This window comes from Salvelinus sp. IW2-2015, linkage group LG11, assembly GCF_002910315.2.
Source record: "Salvelinus sp. IW2-2015 linkage group LG11, ASM291031v2, whole genome shotgun sequence".
NCBI classification, from domain to species: domain Eukaryota; kingdom Metazoa; phylum Chordata; class Actinopteri; order Salmoniformes; family Salmonidae; genus Salvelinus; species Salvelinus sp. IW2-2015.
The window spans coordinates 5,621,239-5,648,585 of NC_036851.1; the positions used below are offsets into that span (position 1 = coordinate 5,621,239).

Consider the following 27,347-nt stretch of genomic DNA (forward strand, 5'->3'; position numbering starts at 1 on the left):
CATTTCCACCTCATGCGGATTAAATAGCATTGCATGATAAAGTAGTACACACAAAATGTACTTTTTCGCTTAAGTTTTCATGTACCGAATTGAATTGGAAGTTCAATGTGTTTCCATCGCATTTTCAGCTTTACCGATAGTTGTGTCACAAAAACTGTTTACATTGAATAGTAAATGTGAACACTGGGATTGGCACCTGTGTTCTAGTCAACATCTCGCAGATACAGTGGGGGGGGGGGGGTAGGCTGTGCGGTTTGGCTAGTCTACATAATGAGATTATTATGGATAAACAAGTCGAGCGTTGATCATCATGTCATGTCATCATTGATATTTACAGGGAAGCAGCATTAAGCTCGTCACCGTGCACTTTCACTACCCTATGAAGTTCATCATGACCATTTTCTCGAGTCGCAGTGGGAGGACCGTACACCATATCATTGTGTGACTCCAAATTGACTTTGATATGATGGTTATTATATCGATATTTAAGGCGTTTCCACCGCCATTTCCTGCATGACACATTTTACCGACACAAAAAGATACCATGTCGAACGAACACATTATCTGCCAGCATTTCAAAAATTACAATGAAACTTCCTGTTTCAATCACAGCGTCATGATTTAAATAAAGAAAATACGATATGACTTTACTCGCGTAGAAACTGTGGATGGAAATGTGGTTGCTGACGTTTTAGAATATAGAGAATCAGACATAACATTCCTGGTACTCTTTAGGCACGAGATCCTGTTTTCCCTACTGTTCTTCCCGATCTCCCTGCTCATCAGTGGTCGCATGGTGTACTCCGAGCACTGACGATGCCTGACGACATGACGGGAGACTCCAACCTGAACATACAAATATAAACACCAGAAACAGATGCAAATCTATCCTGGGTAATTTGCTGGGTCATATTTCCTGGGTAATTTGCATGCCACATACACACAGGATCACACTGCATCACACCACAACCATTTACATACTAACCCGATGACGAAGGACAGTGTGGTTTTCCACCCTGTGGTTTTCACTCTCCCTCAGGCTGTACCCAAACCCACTCCTTCACTGGCCTGGCCCCGGGGCTGGGGCGGTGGGTGGGAAAACCCCGGTGGTGTGTCAGGGCAGCCTGCAGAGTGTGTTTATACTGTCTGTGTGTGTTCCATGTGTGTTCCTTGCTACTGCGTCTCGGCTCAGATCAGTTCTGACTTAAAGTGGTGCTGTTGATTCGCTGACATAGAGAGAGCTTGCCTGCCTGGTCACAGAACATGAATCATTTAGTCACCAGAGCAGAGCTGGAAATGTCAAGTCTCATCACGACGCAACACACCTCAGTGGCCCAGCAACCACGCTGTCTACATTATACCAACCTGAGTTAAGAGTTAAGAGGAGGAGGAAGTCTTGAGTAAAGAGATAAACTGAGATTTGGATACCGCAGCAGCAGGGGTTGTTCGTGAAGGATGGGAGAGACACTGATACTATCAAGGACCAATCCTATGCCTGGGATGAGAAAATGAAGACATAACATAACAAAGCTTAATTTACGGAGTCAAGAGACACGAGTCTCTTCGTTCCTCTAGTCTCTTGATTCTTAAAGTTAAGCTTATTGAAAACAGTTTTGAAGTGAAACTGTGACCGTCTCCATTATTTCCATTAATGAGCATTATTTTCTTGGTCAAACAGTTCCTGTAATTCCAGTTTCATTCCTTATCTGAGTTTCCCAGGAACAGTAATCTGCTTTCTCACATGGGGAAAAAAAGAGGGCTGACTCGACCTTGACTGTCAAGTGGGAGACCACATGAGCAAAACTTATTTTGTAGTGTTTCCATTCCTCTAGGGACAGTTTCCTGGACAGCGATTAAGACTAGTCCTGGATTAAACACAATTCCGAATAGCCGTTCCATCCCAGGTCTAGGCGTTATCTGTGTCTGTGAAACTGACCTTTAAAACTTTGACTTGAATACATTCTATTTCTGTGTTTTGTCAGCAAATACACAGGGCCAAACTTACCAGTAAAGCAGCACATGCACCCATTATTGTAGAGGTGGCACGAGGATGGAGGAAGTTGGAGAATTTTGCATTTTGCAAACACCTGAAACGGCCTTTTCCTGCAATCTAGTACCATAATCATTATGCCTAATTCTATGTAAAAAAATAAAAACATGTAAAAAAGTAAAGTATATTGTTCAGCATAGTAATTTTTGTAATTTTAATGAGGGTGTCATTCTGACTGTTGTAAATACCACATCTCAATATAGGCTACTGCACTAATATGCCTAGGATATTACTTCCAAATTTCAGCACACTACATTGGATCATAACACACATCATACATTAAAGTTGCCCTGGCATCCTAGCAGCAGCCTAAGCAGAGAGCTCCTGTACATTTTGTAATTAATTCATTTTTATGTCATTTTTTGTCCTACAATATTTTTGTTTTAAGAATGAATAATCAATATAGCTAATTAATATCATTAGAATCCACCACAGCATTAATATTGAAGCTGGCAAGTCATTTTGTTTGTTTGGCTAGCTAGCTAACGTTAGCTGGCTAGCTAGCTAACGTTAGCTGGCTAGCGGTTTTGATTTGAATGCCAGCCAGTGTCCGGAGGTTGATAAGCCGAAAGCAAGACAGCAGAGGTGTGCAGTGATGAGGATCATAGGGAGGACAAAGTTATAAGGCTGCTCTTTAATTATTATTTAAATGTGGTGTGCTTTATGGTGCCATGTTACCGACGTAGCATCATCCAAGTGGGTGCTCAATTTTGACAGCGGGACATCTTTATGAGACCACGCTTCCTGCCTGCCCATGGACCTTCTCTCCCCGCTTGACCACCTCGCGCCAGTAATTGCTTGCTTTTTATAAAGTCTAGTTAGACAAGCTTCTCTAACTTGATTGATAGCCTGAAATGGCTTGGTAGCTAGTTATGAGGTCAGGAGATTGAGGACCTATCTAGCTGGCTAGCTAAAACCAACTTCATTAAATTGCTAGGTGGCTAGTATTACAGAGAAACAAACGAAACATTTTTTTAATGATTTATTCACCAACAAGGAATCAATAGGCTACAAATCTTGATCAAATTCATTTTGCAAACATACCTCATGTCATGCCGATCACCGGGAGCTTAAATCAAATCAAATCAAACGCTGTATGTGTCAGTCTGCTACACTCTCTCTCCTCCTCCACTGACGATACTGTCTGCATGCACTGCGTCCTGCCTAGCATACCTTTGCTCTGTGGTGCACCTTGGAAGGAACAACTTTACTAGGGACAATAGGTGTGGGGGGGGGGGGGTACTCCATTTCAGGCTATCAATCAAAGTCTGTGTGCCCCCTCCACAAAATACTGCTGACAGAAGAAGAAAAAATAACATCTGAGGGGGCACGTGCCTTTGTGCCCCCGATGGGCATGACGCCTCTGACGCAGCACCATTTGGGCAGCAACATAGAATTATCCAACACACATCACAATAAACACTGTAAACTTCTTAATTCACTTCTTCAGAATCTTTATTACAAGATATTAGACTACTGTACAAATCAGTGAGATAATAGTACAGCACAGTACAACGTACGTCATATTAAGACTGTTCTGGAGGATAGTCATTCAAAGTGGGATAGGAGGTGTTCTAGAATACACTAGATCATTTTCAGAACATTGCCATGCATGCATGATTCCATTTCTGCCATGCATCAGTTGGTAATTCAGTGGTAAGAAAAAGCCCTGAACAATGGCAACAACAGAAGAATGACAAAATTGTTACAATTAAACGTATAGAAAGCACAAGATAAGCAACCATGTTGTCTGGTTATCCCTCATGATATTTGGCACACATGATAATGCGCAATGCGATAGAAATAGTTTATCAATAGGGAGTGTGTACAGTTATATTTAACAATCCAGACTTTAGGCCTTTTGGTGCCTTACAAACAAGTGATGTACAGTACTGTATAATGTGTATAAATGACTCTATAGATGCAAAGGATGGTAACAAAAACTGATCAGGCGACATCAAAATTTATAAGAAGGAAAAAAAAGGAAAAATCACTTCATTAATTCTGTCATCGTAATTCTCTACATACAAAACTCTCCCTCAGTCGGGCCTTGAGCACTGCAAAAGACTTCTCCAAAGGGTTAATAAATAAGGTCTCTTTATACAGACACATTACGTTAGATTACAACAAACCATTTCACTGCTCCATTTCTCCGTTGTGCAACAAAACGTTAGCCTGGTCTCAGATCTGTTCGTGCTGTCTTGCCAGGTCCACGTCACGACCAATTGTCACGCCAAACATGACAATTCCACAAGGAGTTGACAAGAGAGCAGAAACCGACTGGCACCCAGGCTAACAGAACGTGGGGCTGCAGATGTAGGGATCTTAATTTGAGCCAGTTTGCTACAGCACAAAAATAATCCTGCAGCAACAGGAAATGTGAATTATTATGTGGATTATAATTAATGGACATTTGTAGGGTTTGATGCATTTCTCACAAGGGAAAATCACATCTGAAATTTCAAAGTGGAAATGACTAACTTCAGATGCCTTTTTAAACCTCAAATACACTACAAGTTTTATTACTGCAACAGGGTGATAAAATTAAGATCCTACATCTGTACCATTTCTTATTTACAAGTTATTTATATTATTTATTTGATTGCACTCGTCATCAGTAGAATCACGAGCAGAAAGAATGGTAATGTAATATCACATGGTTCGAATGATATAAGATTGTGTGTGTGCGCTTTAGTTTATTAGATCATTTCTAGAGTTTGTTCCCTGATTTCTGCGTTTGTTCGACAGCAGTCTTCCTCCATCAGCATCCTCTCCTGGTCACATGGTTTAGACCCTCCTCCTTGAGAGCTATCCCCTCCGCCAGGGTTTTGATCCATCCCTACTCTAATACACCTAATGCTACGAATTAGCTGCTACCCAGGACCATGAAAAGACAGCTTTCAGACTGCTACATTTGTCGGCCGACCTGCTTAGGAGTTATCTACGACCAATAATTGACTAGTGTAAAATGTGTAGGGCTGAAGCAAAAGCCTGCTGCTCACCCAGTAGCTCTCTGGGTAGAAGGCTGGTCATCCCTGTTCTAGACAAGCTCTATGGCCGTAAACCCTGGTATGACAGCATTCACCTGGGCATGTGTATCCATCACCGTCTCCGTCTCCATCTCTGTCTTGGCTGCTTCCCCCATCCTGCCAGTATAAGTCCCAGGAGATCACCATCATGAGGACTGGGAGAGGGTCTTGAAGTGCTTGCTGCCATATGGGATAAAAGTGCTTATATACAGTGTCTTTCGTTTAAAACAGTTAATTTCGAATAGAAAATGAGAATCAATGTCTTTCGGGGGGGGCGGGGGTGGTGTGTTTAAGCCTCCGTCTGTGTTGTCTCTGTCCCGTTTTTCTGCGCCTCGTCAACGCCACTCTCATCCTCGACGACTGTGAAGAACACGAGGGAGATGATGAGGAGGCGGCGGTTTGGCACATTATCACATCTAAGAATCTAATCTTTAACTGGTATGAATGCATGGAACTCATGCACTAGGCAACAGCACTGCACGGAAGTAGAACGAGAGAGAAAGACAAAGAGAAAGATGCGTGTGTGTGCATTTGCGCATGTGTATGCAACACATTAAGTTTATTTAAGTGGTCATGTATGACATGCACACACACACACACAGAATACATTCTATAATCCTATAGAATCGCACCGTGTGGAATATTCAGTGGAACAGCATGGCAACACTTAGCCAAGTAAAACTCTAATCCACGATGCGTTCTATTATTTGAGTGCTGAAATACATCGTTTTTTTWTTTTTTTTTATATAAAAACGACATTTTATGTGATGTGTGGGCGGACTGGAGCTCAGACTAGTCGCCGGTCAACTCCGTGATGTCAAGTACATTGTGGAGTTGAGTTTTACACATGGACCTAGAGGCATTTCACAGCAGCACGCACGCACTGCGCATCCAAACTTGTGTTGCAATGCGAACAGAATTCTTAAAAACCATTACCCCATACCATATTCATCAGAAAAAACTTCCCATTGAATTGCCGATAGCCTACCATTATTTCCCATCCCATGTTGAGTAAATGGACAATGGAGACATCCCCATAACACAACGGAAAATACTTTGGTCATAGTTACCTCGTTTGCTTCTGCCTATCTGTCCAAGTTTGGGCGGGCGTTTGCCCCCCTGCGAGCCGCTGAAGAAGTTGTTGGTGTCTTGGAGGCGACAGGTGAAGGAAAGGTGTCCCTCATCGTCCTCATTTCCATAATGACTCATTTCGTCTTGTAGTACTTCCGACATTTCCAACTGCGTCTCAATAACCAACCAAGGCACACAAACAAAAAATATGAAGCTCTGCTCAACCTTAGGATCACTACTGTGGCGTTATAACAGCTTGTAACCGCTGATAACGCGGGAGAAAAACAATATAACCTAGGCTACTATCTGGCTGTCCAGTCCTGCTGTCTGTTTACCTCGAAGGCATGTGTCTCCTCTAGTGCGCAACCAAACGGATTGATCCAAATATATTCCTCAATTTCACCTTTCGGAAAGCTTCGGCAACATTATTCAAATTTTCCAATGGGTTCCGCCGTGCGTATTGCTTTGGAAATGCCGGGAGCATGTAGATATTGCTGCGGTGCTACGCCTTATTCTATGATTTCGAGCGGCTAGACCGTCGCACGGAAAATCTAAAGGAGAAATGCAAATTAGGGAGAGATGCAAAACACGGCTCACAGGGAAACGAGGCAGTGGGAAGGAGCGAGAGAGAGAGAGACATAGAGAGAGACTGAGCTGAACGTCTTCTGCAGCCCACATCAGATACAGAACAGAGAAGATTCCAGTTTGTCCTGACAGGCTGATGTTCCATCTGCCCGCTGGGATCTAGCTGAAATCCAAATGACACTAGAATAGTATTTTATTATAGGCTATGGTCGACTGGAAGACTAAATATTGAGATATTTTTTATTCAATATTGATTCATTCATTATTATTGCATGTTCATCAACATATTAAAGGAACAAAAGCAGGATAATTCTCATCTTGGACATTTTAAAAGGAAATTTAAGTTCAATATAGGCTTTTTCTCCAGATAATTTTAAAGAGATTTTTGGCTAATTTTAAAATCTAATGTTGAGTTGATGTATAGGTATAGTCACTGTATTTTGCCCAATATTGTCTGATGATCTATCAACCTGGACTTAGGGGTAGACGTATCATAGTAAATGCAAATACGGGACACTCCAATTAGTATGATGTGATACCTTTCGTATGGTATGTATTCATTTCGGGATGTACATCATCCATTTCATATATTTTATATTTTACGAATTATAATTCATATGATATGTTACAAATTGCAATTCATACAATATGTTATGAATTTGCAAAAAAGGTATGATATGTAACAAATGAAATGTTTTTGTGATTAACGTTAGCTAGGTGGCTAACACTACTGTTAGGGTTAAGGATTAACGTTAGGGTTAGGCGTTAGGTTAAAGGGTTAATGTTAGGCTTAGGGGAAGGGTTAGCTAAAAAACCAAGTGGTAGCAAAGTAGCTAAAAAGGAGCAAGTAGTTGCTAAAGTTGAAGTTCAAACCTTTGGGTTGCCATGCGTTTGCATTATACGCCCACCCATCCACACCGACCGACCACCCTACTTTCGTTTTTTGAGCTAACTGTCTTATGTATCCATACCAAACGTAACATATCATACTCATTTGAGTGTTCCGTAATTACATTTACTATGTTACGTCTTGTCTATGAGACCAGGCTGCTTTTTTTTCTAGCTGGCATGCCGTGTAATGCCTGTGTTACATCAGTGTTGTTATGGATACACCCACCTAGTAGACAAGCATGAAGCCTCACCAGAGCATGGCAGTGTTTTCATATGATCAGACAGACAGGCGGTCGGTCTTTGATCCAAGGAGCACAGCCATGTATATACAGGACCTGGTTCTGTTTCTCACCCTAAAAACCATGAAGGCTACTTAAGCTGAATTGGGACATAATGCCCCTTAAGACTTTTACACCTACAATTTGTTTTGTTGTTCTGTTCTGAATTCCCATATGTGACCCGATTCAGGAAACTAGGCGGATGTTGCAAGTCACGACTTCACGGGAGACCTGTTTGAATGTAAAAAAAAAGGTTTTTAATCAAAATGCGTTTTTTTTGGCAGGAATGCCTTCTCGAACATGTGAACTTTTGTGTGCCTTAATATCAAACTTGTATGCCATCTGTAAATATGAATAAAATGGTTAAATTGTAAGACTAGTTGGTTTAGCCACAGAAAAAGTGAGCAACCTTCCAGCTAGCCGTGATTGGCAGAGATAATACGTGGACTGGACATGCCGAGAGAAGAGTTTGTATTGGTCTGCCATATAGCACGCATCTGTCTATTGGAGATGGTCAGTCTGTCTAGGTAATCGTGTCAAACACATTTAATTTTTTTTATTATTGCGTTGTAAAATTGCATAAACCTAATGTCAAGTTAGTGTACAATTAGCTATATTAGTTTGAATCCCCAAGCTGACATGGTACAAATCTGTCGTTCTGCCCCTGAACGAGGCAGTTAACCCACTGTTCCTAGGCCGTCATTGAAAATAAGAATTTGTTCTTAACTGACTTGCCTAGTTAAATAAAGGTAAAAAAGAAACAAAAAAGATAGTCTAGCTAGCTACATTTTCAGATATTACACATTTCTAATTTTGACATGCAGGGTAGTAACGTCATGAGTTGTGATTATGGTCCATTGTTTAACTAGCTAGCTAGCTACATGTCTTAACAAAAGACTCCTCTCTAATTTTGACAAAGTATTTTCAAGTTAGTGTACTGTTAGCTAGCTAGCTGACGTTAGTTGGCTGGCTCGCTAACTAACGTTACGTCATGCTTTGGGATTCATTGTTTACCAAGCTAGCTATCTAGCTACATTTCTTAACAAAAGACTCTCGTCTTAGTGTGCCAGAGCGCAGAATAACTGATGAATTTTTGAACACTCAACACCCGCTAAATATGTCCGGTGTCAGTAAACGTCGGCAACAAAGCGCAATTCAATTGTTGCCAGCAGCACTGTTAAGGTCACCAATGCTCTGGATAAAATGAAAACTGCCTAACCAGCTCTGATAGGGGGAGTAAAATGTTCAGAGTGGGGTCTTCTCTCATTATGTGTCTGGAAGTAGCTAGCCGATGTTAGCCAGTTAGCTTGGGTGCTTGACTGTCGTTGTGAGGTCAGAGCTTTCGGAACAACCCCACGGTGCATGTACACTAGATAGCGATAAATTGCAGCGTTTCGCTTGTGAATCGCTTGTGGGCGTACTGGCAGCATATGGCAGCATATAGCAGTACGTTAGATTGTGCGACAACAATTCAGGATTGCAAGTTTGTATGAAGATCTGGTTATTAAATGGGTACATAGTTCAATAGTAATATCCTCTAAAACACTCTGGTGACAAAGAAACTTTGGTGCCCTGTTTCCAATTGTCCACATGGCTGGGAGAAGCTATTCAAGTAAGTAAATACATTTTGAAAATGTAAAAAAACTGATGTATTATTAGCTAACTAGCTACAGTGCAGGCTAACTCAAATGAGCTGCTAAATGAGCTAGCTAGTTAGCTAGCTAGATATCTAGCCAACTTCACATACTGTGCAGATAGCTAGCGAAGTGAATTAAATATCACCAGCTACCAAACTTCATATTAGCTAGCTAGCTTGATGTATTTATCACTGTAAAAAACAAACTGCGAATGCATTTGTAGGTTGCTAGCTAACAGCCACGGAGGAGGGTGAAAGGATAGCAGCCCCAACTGTCAAAGTGAGAGAGTAGGCTATTCTGGATAGGGCAGGTACTTTTGTGTAGTTCCTGTCCCTAGAAGTGAGGACGGAGATAATAGTAACATAATATTCAGTGCGGTGTAATTTGACTATAATGAAGTCTGTTTCTTGTCAGGTTTTCTGTCCTCAGATAAAGAGAGCTATGAAAGCCTGTCTACAGATGGAGAGGTCCCAATGAAGAACAGTGGTTCTCAATCCTGGTCCTGGGACCTCAAAGGGGTGCACATTTTTGTTTTTTGCATTAGCACTGCACAGCTGATTCAAATGACCAACTCATCATCAAGCTTCAAGTGGTATTTATTTATGTATTATTTGTGATGCTATCCTTGATATGATCCTGTTATTGTCTCATGCTACACATGCACATATGTGTGCCCATGCATCTATCAATCCAATGTTATCATGATTTGTTATCAGGGATATTATACTTTAGTAATCCACAATGACCTGGTGATGTAAAAGTCAAATAATTACATTGTCTTCCATATTCCTACAAATACCTTGTAACTGGAGATTCCTTCAAAACGATTGCCTACAGTTAACATGTAGGGCACTGCAAGGTTGAGTGACCAGGGGTATCTGGGACTGCCTCCTGGAGGAATTCAGGTGTGTGAAGGCTACCTGTGTCCTGCATAACTTCATGAGGATGGACACGAGGACAAGGAGGGGATCTGCAGCTTGCCGACATGTTCCAGAGGAGAAGTCTGCTGCTCTGCAGGATGTTTCAAGGATGGGGTCCATCTACGCAGCAAGAGAGGCTATCCGTGTGCGGGAGATCTTCACCTCCTATTTCTTCGAAGAGGGTGCTGTTCCCTGGCAACACCATAGACTACACTATGCACAACCAAAGGCTCTTTTAAGAGACATTCACATTGCAATGTGTTCTTCCATTTACTTAGCTATGCCAACTGCAGTTATTCAATTCCCAGTTTCTCTCTCTTTGATTTCTACTTCTCAGGTGAGGGTGCTGTTTAGGTAAGGGTGGGATGTCTGTACAAAAACAAAACAGGCTATTTTAAATCACCCATATTGAAAAAATGTAGGACAATTAGGCACCCTATAACCCACACCTACACACTGATGTAGCAATCTGATTGATGGATTGTGTTGTGCAGAAAGCAGGCTCAGGTGTATAACTGTGGCTCCTTCCACCATCAAAGAATAGGCAAGAGGTCCAACCAAGGAGAATAGTAAGACACTTCATTATCTCTATAACTACACTATATTGTTTGTCCTCGTGTGTCCGTTCATGTTTTTCAGCATAAAGTACTCTGCAGCCACTTAGTGTGGACACCAGGTGAGGCCACACACACAGATTCCTGTTGAACACTGTCTCTTTAACTACCTTATTTTCTCAATAACAGTCTCTCCTTCACTTCATCCCTCTCTCCTCTTCTCCCTAAATCCTCTAGGTCATATCAGCTGTGTCGGTGAACCCCTCCCGCCTCTGAACTGGCTACATAGAGGGCACAGCATGATCAGGTCAACAGGAAGTATTGTTAAAGAGATGTTTTACATTGAAATACAGATAAAGATGCAGTAGACCCAGAGTTAATGATCCAAGGTCAGTTTTGCATTTCACCTCCTGATTATTATGATGATTAACAATGTTAGAATAAAAACTAAAAACACAAGGCTTAAACATGCTATCTCTCTCCCTTCATCTGTCTCTCGTCTGCAGATATGTTTTGATGTGAGAGAGGATGCCAACCCCCAGTCCCATCATCGCCACCTCACACGGTTTTAAGATAACCTTCGAGCTGACTAGATACACTATTATGTAATTGTGATGAACTGAGAGAATATTTGGGTAGCACTGTGATTCATTGAGCATATGCTGCCTTCCCTGCTCCTATGTCCTTACCTCTTTCCTTTTCTGTCTTTTACACCTCTCTCGCTACCTCCTCGTTCTTCCTCTGTTTTTATAATGCACAACAGATGTGCATTGAAGTACAGATTGAACTTGTATTTATAATATTACAATTATAATATATATATATATATATATAATGCATGTATTTATAACACTTGGATAATGAACTTCCAATGAAGCGTTTCACATTCTCTACTGGTTGAAATTAAGTCTCTCATTTGATTAAATACTACACCTATCCTGTGTTTATCAGATCAATGCAGATGAAGGACATTAAATATTGAGATGAGCCGGTTTTAGAGTATTTACATGATGCATAGGAAGTGTAGTGTACTGTTTTTTAAATTCTCTCTCTGTATATATCAATTACAAATCAGCCTTTAACTAGTTAAATCCTGTTTGTAAATCCTGTGTAACCATTGATGTGCCAGGACCAAGATTGGTAAACACTGTTGATGTGTATAATTGTAATACATACATGCAGACACAGCATCATTCAAAGACTGGAATTTGATACTCCTGGTATTGGATATGACTGAAAAATAATCTCAAAGACATTCATACCTGAATTTCACCTTTATTTGCCATTTGAAGTAATCACGAAAAAACAGGCCTTATTTTAGGGCATTTTTCACCCTGCCAGCTCCTATTAGTTCTATTGAGCACCGTGGAACCAACTCGCCTTCCGAACATTCTATTTCCAGCCCATTGTTCTACGTCACAATGCCTGCTTCGCTATTGCTGGCACAGAGACCTGCCCACATTGAACTCGGAGGCTTACCTCAGGTGATTTATTATTAAAAAGGTTACAACTACTTTGTGCGCAAGCTCACTGTTCACCTGGGTACACATTTTTGTGACCCACTGAGTTAACGATGACTGGCGCATAGCCATCAAATGTTAAACATTCTATGGTCATGGTTAACCATATTTTTTTCAGAAAAAGGTGTAAACCTGAACAAAATGCATATCGCTGTCCTCTTTTTCAAGATGTGGCCGATTTAAACAGACAGAATACATTTTTTAATTAAGAAATAACCTTTAATTAACCCAACAACCTTACGATTTGTTGTTTCTAAATGGCTGCTGGGGAATTTGATATGCGTCTAAATATATTTGTTCGTGTGCATCAAATTGAGCGAATGTTACGCGGTTTCACTGAGTTGCAAACCAAATGGATAGGTCTAGCTCATTGATTTGTAGATCTGATGTAGTTGCTACCTCAGATTATGAACCTAACAAGTGTTACGAATGAGTTATGTAGTACCCACAGAAGGCCACAGGGAGGAGCAAGAGAGCTATAAACCCATACTGTTTTTTGCCTTAACCCTAACCCCTAACCCTGACTTGTAACACAATGCACCTATAGCTGTAATGGTACCATTTTTCTAACCCTAACTTTTTAGGGATAGGGGGCAGCATTTTCACTTTTGGATGAATTGGTGCCCATAGTGAACTCCCTCCTACTCTGTCTCAGATGATAATAAATGCATATTATTATTACTATTGGATAGAAAACACTCTGAAGTTTCTAAAACTGTTTGAATTATGTCTGTGAGTATAACAGAACTCATATGGCAGGCAAACTTCCAAACAGGAAGTGAGAATTCTGAGAAGGGTCGATGTGAAAGTCATCGCCTATTCAATTCCCTGTAATTTATGGATCTGTTTGCACTTCCTACGCCTTCCACTAGATATCAACAGTCAGTAGAACGTGGAATAAAGCCTCTAGTGTGATGTGGGGCCGGATGGGAGATATTTGAGTCAGTGGTCTGGCAGAATGCTAGTTCCTGGTCGCGCGCTAGTCATGGATTGGCCATGTGTGCCATTACTTATACAGACATGAAGAAATGCTCCGGTTGGAACGTTATTGGATATATATGATAACAACATCCTGAAGATTGATTCTCTACTAAGTTTGACCAGTTTATTCGACTTGTAATATAACTTTTTGAAGTTTTCGTCCGACGTTTGCCTGCATCTGCGCCAGTGTTTGGACACGTGTACTACACATGCTAGCTAAAGTTGCTAATTTGACATAAGTAATGGACATTATCGAACAAAAAAAACGATTTATTGTGGAAATAGGATTCCTGGCATTGCATTCTGATGAAGATAATCAAAGGTAAGGGAATATTTATGATGTAATTTCGTATTTCTGTTGACTTCAACATGGCAGAGAAATTTTGTTAAATCTGAGCGCCGTCAAAGATTATTGCATGGTGTGCTTTTTACTAAAGTTTAAAAAAAATCTGACACAGCGGTTAAGAACCAGTGTATCTTTAATTATATGTAAAACATGTATCTTTCATCAAAGTTTATGATGAGTATTTCTGTTATTTGACGTGGCTCTCTGTAATTACTCTGGATATTTTGGAGGCATTTCTGAACATGGCGCCAATGTAAACCGAGATTTGTGGATATAAATATGCACATTATCGAACAAAACATAAATGTATTGTGTAACATGATGTCCTATGAGTGTCATCTGATGAAGATTATCAAAGGTTAGTGATTTATTTTATCTCTATTTCTGCTTTTGTGTGACTATCTTTGGCTGGGAAAAATGGCTGTGTTTTTTGGATTTGGTGGTGATCTAACATAAATATATGTTGTGTTTTCGCTGTAAAACATTTTAAAAATCGGACACTGTGGCTGGATTTACAACAAGTGTATCTTTAAAATGATGTAAAATACATGTATGTTTGAGGAATTTTAATTATGGAATTTCTGTTGTTTTGAATTTGGCGCCCTGCAGTTTCACTGGCTGTTGACGAGGTGAGACGCCAGTACCAGGAACGAGATCGGAGCCTCGTCTTAGGGGCCAGACTAAACAATAATAACAGTCTTCATAGCAAATGCTATCTGGCTGCGGGATACTCCTTTCTCATTTATCAAGTTTCACCTTGTGACACATTCCATACATTTTTTGTTTGTCAAGAAAACTAAAAGGGCGTATCTTTTCTATAAAATATATTTGTGTTCTTTGTATGTCAGAGCTACTCGCCACAACACTTGGGAGTGTTGAGCCGACCAGCCTCATCATTATAGAAGCAATTGCTCTATGCTTTCCTTATTGATACGTTTTGAATAAAGTAATATCCTGATTGGTGATTGACCTTGTCTCTCCTCATTGTTGATTAGAATTTCCACCACAGTATGCTTGTCATCGGCAAGGTCTAAGCCGTTTTTGGGGGGATAAAAATAAATGGAATAGAGCTAAGCACAGACAAAATCCTAGAGGAAAACCTGGTTCAGTCCGCTTTCCAACATACACTGGGAGACTAATTCACCTTTCAACAGGACAATAACCTAAAACACAAGACCAATTACACCCCTGGAGTTGCTTTGCAAGATGACATTGAATGTTCCTGAGTGGCCTTGTTACAGTTTTGACTGAAAATGGCTGTCTACCAATGATCAACAACCAACTTGACAGAGCTTGAAGAACTCTTCAAAGAATAATGCAAATATTGTACAATACAGGTGTGCAAATCTCTTAGAGACTTACCCAGAAAGACTCACAGCAGTAATCTCTGACCAAATGGATTCTAACATGCAATGACTCAGGGGTGTGAATGAGATATTCCTGTATTTAATTTTCAATAAATTTGGCAAAATTTCTAAAAACATGTTTTCACTTTGTCATTATGGGGTATTTGTATGTAGGTTTTGAATTCAGGCTGTAACACAACAACAAGGTGGAATAAGTCAAGGGGTATGAATACTTTCTGAAGGCACTGTACCTGACCTTAAATGAAGACTAAAAAGCACATTTTTGTTTTTATGATTTTGACTTTGTGGCTGTGGTAACTAGTGGAAGGAAACCCAAAAGAGCTGATGAAAGATATTTTGTGATAATGGCTACCGCAAATTACAAGGGGTATGAATACTTTTTGAAGGCGCTGTAACACATGAACACTGGAAGTGGTACCAGTCTACCAAGTTTGGAACCAACACGACCCTGAACAGCTTCTACCCCCAAGTCATAAGACTACTAAACAAGACTGCTATTCAAATGGCTACCCAGAATAACTGCATTGACCCTTTTTTACACTAACCCTCTTGCACTGACTCTATGCACACACTCACACATACTTACACTGACATCTCAATACACACACACACATACAGACCACATACGCCCACACACACATAGCACGCGCACACATGCGTACTGATGCAACACACAAACAAACACACACACACAAACACTCAAAAACACATTCCCACTCACCACATACACTGCTGCTACTGCCCATTACATGTTTTTTTATCGCTTTGGTACTATTTTCACAAGTATATTTTCACAACTTTTAGTACAAAACTCCAAACTGGTCACACTTGTAACGTACGGTGGAAAATGACAAACTCTGTTATGCACATGCGGTGTACAATCCTTAGACCTGTACATTTCCACTGTCTGTTTGAAAGTGTAAGAAGAAGCTGGTATTTTCCCACTCTGCCTCTGTTCAACTTAGTCCCATGCCAAAGACAAAGAGCCTCGGAGTGACCACGGTTTTTGGTCCATCCTGTTCTTTTCGTATCTTTCAAGGGCACAGCTGTGTGGAGATACGAAGAGAACAGAGGCTAGCTTGAGTAGCTGTGAGAATTCTATCAGCAGAAAGGAGTAACAAAACTGCTGTTATCACTTGTTTGTGCGCTATGTTCCCACCATGCTCTCGCACACCTGCTAAACTGCCAAGTAGACAAAGTTTATAAAAGCTGAGACGCAACTCTTGTCGTTGGGCTCTTAAATTTGCACCTTTTGAGTGATGGGATGACTAACTCCGCTTGCTGATCGTTCCCGGGGAACCCAAGGTTAACTGCGCAGGGGCCACGTTAATCGTGGGAGCCCACACTCCACTCAAAGGAGCAGAAGGGACCCACATCGGACCCGGCAGGGAGCGTCAGTGGACAGATACGCCATTCCGAACAGATAAAATTAATTAAGGGTGAGACTGATTTTCTTTCAAACGTCATAGAAAATCCTGTTGTGGGAACAGGTAGTGCACATTAGATCTTGGTTGAAGCAAAGACACTCCTAGTTAGAAACTCTGTTATTGCAGAGTTATTTCTGATAGGGGAAGTCCTAGTATCTTTAAGTCTGAACTCTGCTGAAACAGATATCTTTAATTAAAGAAGAAATTCTGGGACGAGTTGCCCTGTTGGAACAGGGTAGAGCTCTCTGTTGAAGCAAAGGAGCGGCCATAGGATGACATGACATGGTTTACTATCGTAAGGTGCAGATGTATGAGCTATGTGATCCCAGGGCACAATCCTGAGGTGGTTCGAAAATGTTCCTGTAGAAGGTCGCAATGTGACCAAGGGAGCCGTCGGAGACCAGTCAAAAGTTTGGACACACCTACTCACTCAAGGGTTTTTCTTTATTTTTACTATTTTCTACATTGCAGAATAATAGTGGAGACATCAAAACTATGAATGAACACATGGAATCATGTAGTAACCAAAACGGTGTCAAACAAATCAAAAAATATTTTATATTTGAGATTCTTCAAAGCCCCCCTTTGACTTTGCAAACTCTTGGCATTCTCTCAACTAGCTTCACGAATAAGTCGCCTGGAATGCATTTCAATTAACAGGTGTGCCTTGTTAAATTGGGGAATTTCTTTCCTTCTTAATGCGTTTCAGCCAATCAGTTGTGGTGTGACAAGGTGGTATACAAAAGATAGCCCTATTTGGTATAAGCCCAAGTCCATATTATGGCAAGAATAGCTCAAATAAGCAAAGAGAAACGACAGTCAATCATTACTTTCAGACAACATTTCAAGAACTTTGAACATTTCTCCAAGTGCAGTCTCAAAAATCATCAAGTGCTTGATGAAACTGGTTCTCATGAGGACCGCCACAGGAAAGGAAGACCCAGAGTTACCTTTGCTGCAGAGGATAAGTTCATTAGATTTACCAGCCTCAGAAATTGCAGCCCAAATAAATGCTTCACAGAGTTCAAGTAACAGACACAGCTCAACATCAGCTGTTCAGAGGAGACTGCGTGAATCAGACCTTCATGGTCGAATTGCTGCAAAGAAACTACAACTAAAGGACACCAATAATAAGAAGAGACTTGCTTGGGCCAAGAAACACAAGCAATGCACAGACCGATGGAAATCTGTCCGTTCATCTGATAAAATCCAAATTTGAGATTTTTGGTTCCAACCGCCGTGTCTTTGTGAGACGCAGAGCAGGTGAACAGATGATCTCTGCATGTGTGGTTCCCAACGTGAAGGAGGAGGTGTGATTGTGTGGGGGTGCTTTGCTGGTGACACTCTGTGATATATTTAGAATTCAAGGCACACTTAACCAGCATGGCTACCACAGCATTCTGCAGCGATACGCCATCTCATCTGGTTTGCGCATAGTGGGACAATCAATTGATTTTCAACAGGATAATGACCCAACACACCTCCCGGCTGTGTAAGGGCTATTTGACCAAGAAGGAGAGTGATGGAGGGCTGAATCAGATGACCTGGCCTCCATAATCATCCAACCTCAACCCAATTGAGATGGTTTGGGATGAGTTGGACCGCAGAGTGAAGGAAAAGCAGCAAGCAAGTGCTCAGCATATGCGGGAACTCCTTCAAGACTGTTGGAAAAGCATTCCAGGTGATGCTGGTTGAGAGAATGCCAAGTGTGCAAAGCTGTCATCAAGGCAAAGGGTGGCTACTTATATGAATCTCAAATATAAAATATATTTTGATTTGTTTAACACTTTTTTGGTTAAAACATGATTCCATGTGTGTTCTTTCATAGTTTTGATGTCTTCACTATTATTCTACAATGTAGAAAATAGTAAAAATAAAGAAAAACCCTTGAATGAGTAGGTGTGTCCAAACTTTTGACTGGTACTGTACTTGGGAAATAATTGGTTATATTTAAAAAACAATTACAACAATTTGCATGCAGGAAACACTGTATGGGTACTGAATCCTAAATTACATAAAGAAATGTACAAATATTTTGATGGAGAAGAATTACTCCTTTTAAACTAGCATTTATTCAATTTTAGAAAAGGAAGACATTCCTCATCAAATATAGTTGTTTATATGAGTTTTTGAGTGTGTGTAGACTGAGTTTTTCACAATGGGAACCAAAAGAAGTAGGGGAGAACCTTGCCTGCCCGACCCGCTGACTGGACCTGTGAAGGTAATGGTGGATAAGTGGGGCAGGGACATTCTGGAACAGGTACCGCTCTGGCACAAGTTAGCAGACTTTCCCTTGAAAGGCACATTAAGTGAAGTTTTGTTAGCAGAATGTAGAAAGAAGTTGCAGGACTTTGAGTCAACCAAGAATGACAAAGCAAGTAAAATAGACTGTGATGATTTTAGGAAGTGGGAAAGAGAAGCAGAGAATGATTAAAGAAATTAAGAAGGAGAAACAAACAAAGGATGACAAGAAAATGACAAAACAGGGATGATGATAATGACTTTCCACCCCCTTATTATATCCTTGTATCCACTGCACCAGCACCAACCCTGGTGGTCCAACAGCAGCCCGCTCAGCTGCCTCCCCCACCGCAGCTCTACCCCCAACAAGACCTGATGCAACTGCAGGACCAACAAACCCCTCAGAGGCGGCCCATGAGAAATGGGAATCCATTCTACACACTGCATTGACTCCCGTCTCTGGTGTTGATGGACTCTGAGAACTTAGTCCACCATCAACGGCGACCCCTACCACAAGTCCCTCACCCCCAATAGTCACAACCAGAACAGGGCCTAAAGGGGATCCAGACACGGCTATTCTCCAGGCACCCCTGGTTACGTTCCCAACCCACAACCCTGGCCAGCGGCTGGTGAGGCTGGCCGCGCCGATTGGCGGCCAGGAGTGGACATCCAGAAAACTTGGAGACAGGACGAGATTTCAAAGGACCTTCCTGATCCCACAAAAGACTGTGGTGATTTCACCGCCCAGCTGCTCAAATTGGTACGGCTGTACAAACCATTGGCAGCTGAGATCGCCCACATTTGCCGTATCAAGATGAAACTACAGTGGGCAGATGTGGAAGGTGGATTTTATGAAAATTACCTCTGGGGAAATGATGGTCCCTATCAGACTCAACAAACTGCACTGTGTGATCGCATAAAATAACCTTACCCACCCATGACTGACTGGGCAGCTGTTCATAGCTGCACGCAGAAAGCTAAAGAGTCATTGGAGGACTACCAACATCGACTGGATACCTGCTTCTGCCAGCACAGTGGCCTCAAACCAATGACCAACGGCAAACGCAATGATGAATACGACAGTGTTAACTTCTCTAGGATAGGGGGCAGCATTTTCACATTTGGATGAAAAGTGTGCCCAGAGTAAACTGCCTCCTACTCAGTCCCAGATGCTAATATATGCATATTATTATTAGTATTTGATAGAAAATACTCTGAAGTTTCTAAAACTGTTTGAAACATGTCTGTGACTGTAACAGAACTTATTTGGAAGGCAAAACCCCGAGGACAAACCATTCAGAGTTTTTTGTTGTTGAGGTCACTTTCTTTTCAATGGGTTTTCATTGGGAATCCAGATTTCTAAGGGACCTTCCTGCAGTTCCTATTGCTTCCACTGGATGTCAACAGTCTTTAGAAATTGGTTGAGGTTTTTCCTTTGAGAAATGAAGAAGTAGCCATGTTCAGAATGAGGCTCCAGTGAAGTGTACTGTTTATTAGAGGCGCGTGACCAGAAAGCATGCTACACATTGTTTTCCTCCGGTATTGAACACAGGTCATCCCGTCTTCAATTTTATCGATTATTTACGTAAAAAAATACCTAAAGTTGTATTACAAAAGTAGTTTGAAATGTTTGGACAAAGCTTACAGGTAACTTTTGAGATATTTTGTAGTCACGTTGTGCAAGTTGGAACCAGTGTTTTTCTGGATCAAATGGACAAATAAATTGACATTTTGGATATATATCAACGGAATTAATCGAACAAAAGGACCCTTTGTGATATTTATGGGACATATTGGAGTGCCAACAGAAGAAGCTCGTCAAAGGTAAGGCATGAATTATATCTTTATTTCTGCGTTTTGTGTCGCGCCAGGAGGGTTGAAATATGATGGTCTGTGATTGTTAGCTGGGGTGCTATCCTCAGATAATAGCCTTGTTTGCTTTTGCCGTAAAGCATTTTAGATTTTTTTTTTGGCTGGATTCACAACAAATGTAGCTTTAATTTGGTATATTGAATGTGTGATTTCATGAAAGTAACATTTTTATAGTAATTTATTTGAATTTGGCGCTCTGCATTTTCACTGGATGTTGGCCAGGTGGGACGCTACCGTCCCACATATTCCAGAGAGATTAACTTCTCTAGGGTAGGGGGCATTATTTTCACCTCCGGATGAAAAGCGTGCCCAAAGTAAACTGCCTGCTACTCAGGCCCAGAAGCTAGGATATGCATATAATTGGTAGATTTGGATAGAAAACACTCTAATGTTTCCAAAACGGTTAAAATAATGGCTGTGAGTATAACAGAACTGATTTGGCAGGCAAAAACCTGAGAAAAATCCATCCAGGAAGCGATGGATTTAGTTTTCTATTCAATGCCATTACAGTATCCATTGACTTAGGACTCAAATTGCAGTTCCTATGCCTTTCACTAGATGTCACTAGTCTTTAGAAATTGTTTCAGGCTTGTATTCTGAAAAATTAGGGAGTAAGAGCAGTCTGAATGACTAGACCCTAAAGTGTCACAGAGCTTTTTCATGCGCAATCCCGAGAGCGCGCCTTTCTTGTTTACCTTTTATATTGACGACGTTATTGTCCGGTTGAAATATTACCGATTATTTAGGCTAAAAACAACCTGAGGATTGAGTAAAAACATCATTTGACATGTTTCTATGACCTTTACGGATACAATTTGGATTTTTCGTCTGCCTGTTGGGCCTGTGGATAACTGAAGAAAATGCGAACAAAACTGAGGTTTTTGGATATAAAGAGAGACTTTATCGAACAAAATGAACATTTATTGAGTAAATTAATGTCTTCTGAGTGCAACCATATGAAGATCATCAAAGGTAAGTGATTCATTTTATCTCTATTTCTGACTTGTGTAACTCTTCTACTTGGCTGGTTACTGTTTGTAATGATTTGTCTGCTGGGCGATGTTCTCAAATAAAGCCTTTTTGAAATCTGATACCGTGGTTGGATTCACAAGAAGTTCATCTTTAAACCTATGTATAACACTTGTATGTTTTCAGAATTTTTATAATCAGTATTTCTGTTTTTGAATTTGGAGCTCTGCAATTTCACTGGATGTTGGTCAGGTGGGACGCTACCGTCCCACGTACCCTATTAACAATGCTCTGAAGTCTATTTTTCTGGCTTCCAGTTGAAGCTCGCATCCGCTACAAGACCATGGTGCTTGCCTACGGAGCTGTGAGGGGAACGGCACCTCCGTACCTTCAGGCTCTGATCAGGCCCTACACCCAAACAAGCACCATGGACTTAAATGTAAATGTAAATGTATTTTCCTCAGGGTAAAAGCAGCTTTGCCTGAACTAAAGGGATAGGACAGCTCCACAAATTTCAGCCAGGCGATTGGGTGGTCATCAAGGACCTCCGCAGAAAGACTTGGCACCAACAGCGCTGAACTGGTCCATTCCAGGTGCTCCTGACGACACACACAGCGGTGAAGGTTGAAGAGAGGTCTACATGGGTCAAAGAAACCAGTCCAGTTGAAAGAAACGGCAGCATAGTCCCACGACGGGATCTTCAGGATTGGTGGGTCCCCTGCAGGACGGTTGCGCTAACGTGGGCTAATGCAATTAGCATGAGGTTGTAAGAAACACGAAGATTTCCCTGGACATAGACATATCTGATATTGGCAGAAAGCTTAAATTCTTGTTAAATAACAGCCGCTCCAGCTCGTGCCAACGGCAGGCTCAGGACGGGAGTCCTTGCTCCACTGCAAGACAAAGTAGATGATCCAGCCCCTGGCATAACAGTAATGGGACAGCAGGGCACACTAGGAGAAGTAGCCTCACTGAAAACAGCTGGTATCAATTCACCAAGTTTATGGTTGACAATAGTGTTCACAGGATTGTGTCATGTTTTCTTTGTTCTGAAGTTCCTCATGCATCCACAAAACCATATACTGTTATTCCTGTAGCCTTGCCCGATGAGGAACTTTCATGTGGAATGATAACATTAAGAGTTTTGGCTAAGCATTGTGATGGTGCAAGTACTGTTGAATGTTGTGTGAATGCTACCAAAGCCCTCCAGGACACCGGCATAGAAGCTAATTATACAAGCAGTAAGGGAGAAACTTTAAACTGTACAACCATGTGTTACAATCTGTTTTCAGGTGTAACCACCCGAAAGGGCTCTCGCCCAGCACTGCTAACCATTGAAGAACCATCCTCGCCTCATGCACAGTGCGTGTGTCGTAATGTTACTGATACACCATACCTTTGGTGGTTAGGTAAGTCTCACTGTCAAAATTATTCACATTGGTCTAACCCTGCGGATGTTATTCCCTATAATATCACCATGAGAAATGGGCAGGTTAAGTCCTTCCCCATTAGTGCCAGGTCCATTAGGTTACATTTCCTTAATGAACACATATTGGCCCTGCGGAACAAATGTGTGGCCTAGTCTTCCTCCTGGTTGGTCAGGATGCTGCACCCTAGTGAGACTAAACACCTCCCTTATAATATGCAGCAAACAAACCGGTCTCAGAGGAGAAGAAGAAGTTGGAGCAAACCCAGCTCAGTTCCCCTAGGCCATAGACAATCAACCCATTGGGAAACATTCTGGAGAGGACTTGAGATTAACTGAGAATGTTAATTAACCTTTTCTAAATACAGGGGGTGCTGTTTCCACTTTGGAAAATATCGTCTCCAAATTAAACTGCCTCATACTCAATTCTTGCTCGTACAATATGCATATTATTATTACTATTGGATAGAAAACAATCTCTAGTTTCTAAAACCGTTTGAATTATGTCTGTGGGTGAACCAGAACTCTTTCTACAGCGAAAATCATGACAGGACATGCGAAGGTCTGAAAACTAGGCTCTGATCTCGGATCAGTTTAAAGGTCTGTATGTGCCCTATGGGTTGAAATGAACTGCACCCGCCTTCCCCTGGATGTCAGTAACCAATGAGAAGTGGAATGGAGTCTCTAGGTATTTCTCAGAGCTTATAAAGCCCCAAGGAACGAGGTGCGCTTTCTTTTCGACTTCCGCCATTACGCAACGCAAGACCTCAGGATAGCATTTTGAAACGCTCAGTTATCGGCCTTAGATATGTCCGTCTGTAATTTAATTCGATATAGGTGTTAGAAACATCATAACGAAGTTATTTTAAACCGAGTTATATCAGTTTATGCGAGTATATTGCTATTTTCGGTATTTCCTTAGTATTGCACTTTGGCCAATTGGGCATGTCTGTGCGACATGGCTATTGTTAGCTGCTAGTTCCGAAGTTGAAGAGGACGTTTTACAACAAAGCAACGATTRTTTTGGACAAAGGACACCTTGCCCAAGATACTGATGGAAGCTCGTCCAAAAGTAAGAGTTATTTAATGAATTTTCCGTATTTATGTGGAAAAATGTAAACGCAGTTGTCGGCCATTGTTGCGGCACTAGTCTGGCTGTAACGCACACTGTATGTCTAGTAACGTTAATTTTAAAAATCTAAATCAGCGGTTGCATTAATAACCAATGCATCTTTTCATTAGCTGTCCAACCTGTATTTTTTTTAGTCAATCTAATCGATAAATAATCGTAAACTTAGGTGCCTTTCCAAGATGGCGCCGGCCAGAATGCATGCCATGTTTTGACAGATTACATTGCATATCCACGATTTGTGATGCTAAATATGCACATTTTCGAACAAACTCTAATATGCATTGTGTAATATGATGTTACAGGACTGTCATCTGAAGAATTCTGAGAAGGTTAGTGAAAAAATTAATATATTTTGGTGGCGATAACGTTATCGCCCCTTTTGCCTTGAATTAATGCTGCGGTGATGTTAGCTCATGTTGGTATGCTAATATAACGATATATTGTGTTTTCGCTGTAAAACACTTAGAAAATCTGAAATATTGTCTGGATTCACAAGATCTGTGTCTTTAATTGCTGTATGCTGTGTATTTTTCAGAAATGTTTTAGGATGAGTATTTTGTAATTGACGTCGGTCTCTGTAATTATTCCGGCTGTTCAACGCTATTTCAGATTGCAGCTGCAATGTAGAACTTGATTTATACCTGAAATATGCAAATTTTTCTAAAAAAACATATGCTATACCATAAAATATGTTATCAGACTGTCATCTTATGAAGTTGTTTCTTGGTTAGTGGCTATATATATCTTTATTTAGTCGAAAATGTGATAGCTGCCCCATGCAGGGAAAAAATGGTGGATAAAAAAAGTTTTTGTCTTTGCTATCGTGGTTAGCTAATAGATTTACATATTGTGTCTTCCCTGTAAAACATTTTAAAAATCAGAAATGATGGCTGGATTCAACAAGATGTTGGTCTTTCATTTGCTGTATGCTGTGTATTTTCCAGAAATGTTTTAGGAATGAGTTATTTGGTAATTGACGTCGTCTCTGTAATTATTCCGGCTGCTTCCAACGCTATTTCAGATTGCAGCTGCAATGTAGAACTGTGATTTATACCTGAAAAATGCAAATTTTTCTAAAAAAACATATGCTATACCATAAATATGTTATCAGACTGTCATCTTATGAAGTTGTTTCTTGGTTAGTGGCTATATATATCTATATTTAGTCGAATTAGTGATGGAGTGAGCTACTGATGGAGTAAAAACTGGTGGAGTAAAAAAAGTGGTGTCTTTTGCTAACGTGGTTAGCTAATAGATGTACATATTGTGTCTTCCCTGTAAAACATTTAAAAAATCAGAAATGATGGCTGGATTCACAAGATCTGTATCTTTCATCTGGTGTCTTGGACTTGTGATTTAATTACATTTAGATGCTAGTATTTACTTGTGACGCTATGCTAGGCTATGCTAGTCAGCTTTTTTACTGTGGGGGGTGCTCCCGGATCCGGGATTGGGAGGAACTAGAAGTTAATGAAATTGACAGGCTGGGTTATGTGCTTGAAGGATATCTTAATGCAAGCATGCTTGGGTTTAGAGCTACCTCTGCGGAAATGAAACAGAATAGGTTAATGACTTTGCAAAATAGGGCGGCCTTAGATTATCTTTTGGCAGCATAGGTGCTCTAGTGGGAACTTCATGTATTTTCGTTACATACTCTACTGGAAATATCTCCACTGCTATAGAACAATTAGACAAGCTAAGGGGCGGCTTAATTGAAGGAGATGCTGGAGAAGGTAGCTGGCTTTTTGCATGGCTGACTTCCCTGTTGGGGGCTTAGGGAGCAAAACTTTTCAATTGGCTAATCTATGGCCTAGTTATCCTTTTTGCCATACTACTCATCATTGCTTGTGTTAAGAAAGTATGTAGCAAAGCGGTTGACAATGTCCTCACTATGCCATTACTTATCACTGAAGATGAGGCATCAGAGCCTTACCCCCCAGACTTGTTTCCCATGCCTGATTACATGTCTGATGAAGATGATGCTAATCAAGAGCATCGGAATGACAATGTCGAACTGATGGCACACCTGGTCTGTAGGCCATGCCCACAGCAAGGATTCTGTAAGTGGTCTTCTAAGGAGCTTAATGAGGGTCATTTTCACCATGCTGAGCCTTACCAGTGTAGACAGTGTAAATGTGAGGATTGTCCTCTTTGTACAGAAGAAGAGTGTACTCCTTGTAACTATTTAAATTATTTGTAACTGTTTACATGATTCCCTTAAGAATGTTTTGCACTATGAGATGTTTGAAAGCCCAGTGGATCAACGGAAGCCATTTACAAAGATAATGTACTGGTGTAAGAAAGCCCTCTCCTACAATGTTTTACATTTTGCTTGGTTGAGGTGTGGCTTATATTATTGACATAATTGGCTTACATGATGAATTATTACTTACATACTTACTTGTAATTTTGTATTAGGTTGAGATTAGTCTCAAAAGGGAGGAATATCATGGAAAATGACAAACTCTGTTATGCACATAAGCTGTACGAGCCTTAAACCTGTACATTTCCACTGTCTGTTTGAAGGTCTTGTAAGAAGAAGCAGTTTTTTTCCCACTCTGCCTCTGTTCAACTTAGTCACATGGCCAAAGACAAAGAGCCTCATAGTGACCACAGTTTTTGGTCCATCCTTTTGGTCATAGCTTGAGTAGCAGTGAGAATTCTATCAGCAGAAAGGAGTAACAAAACTGGCGTTATGACTTGTTTGTGCGCTATGTTCCCACCATGCTCTCGCACACCTGCTAAACTACCACGTAGACAAATGTTATAGAATCTGAGACACAACTTTTGTCGTTGGGCTCCTAACTTTGCACCTTTTGAGTTATTGTAAACCAGCTCCTGATTTGCAAATCTTATAATAAAAAGTTGTTTTGAAGAATCTGATTTTCCACGACAAACACAGCCAGTCTTTCATTCAATACCTGTCATTGGGCATACATTTGGATTGTAAACCACACTCACCACACAACCACTGATTCAAAATATATGTTTATTGTGAAATGTAATGACAACATTGGTTTAATCACCAAAACACAACTTAATGATATCTTT

At 40.8% G+C, this 27,347-nt stretch overlaps 1 protein-coding gene across 2 annotated transcripts; it reads right to left on the reverse strand.

Annotated features, from left to right (window-relative positions):
• Window positions 1-3,462: 3,462 nt before the first annotated feature.
• LOC111969691 (calcium/calmodulin-dependent protein kinase II inhibitor 2-like) lies at window positions 3,463-6,797 on the reverse strand. Of its 2 annotated transcripts, XM_070445505.1 has the most exons (3): window positions 6,486-6,797; window positions 6,150-6,324; window positions 3,463-5,439 (listed from the first exon to the last, which is right to left on the reverse strand). In XM_070445505.1, the coding sequence occupies exons 2-3, from the start codon at window positions 6,310-6,312 to the stop codon at window positions 5,369-5,371; spliced, it is 234 nt and encodes a 77-aa protein (XP_070301606.1). In that variant the 5' UTR covers window positions 6,313-6,324; window positions 6,486-6,797; the 3' UTR covers window positions 3,463-5,368. The 2 variants fall into 2 exon arrangements, with proteins under 2 accessions (XP_070301606.1, XP_023851642.1); XM_023995874.2 differs by having other exon boundaries at window positions 6,150-6,793.
• Window positions 6,798-27,347: the final 20,550 nt, after the last annotated feature.

Excerpts from the sequence above, each read along its gene's own strand:
- LOC111969691 (XM_070445505.1), bottom strand. The coding sequence starts at position 6,312 with ATGTCGGAAGTACTACAAGACGAAATGAGTCATTATGGAAATGAGGAC. Across the intron at positions 5,440-6,149 it reads GATAGGCAGAAGCAAACGAG|TCGTCGAGGATGAGAGTGGC; the intron begins GTAACTATGACC and ends TGTTCTTCACAG.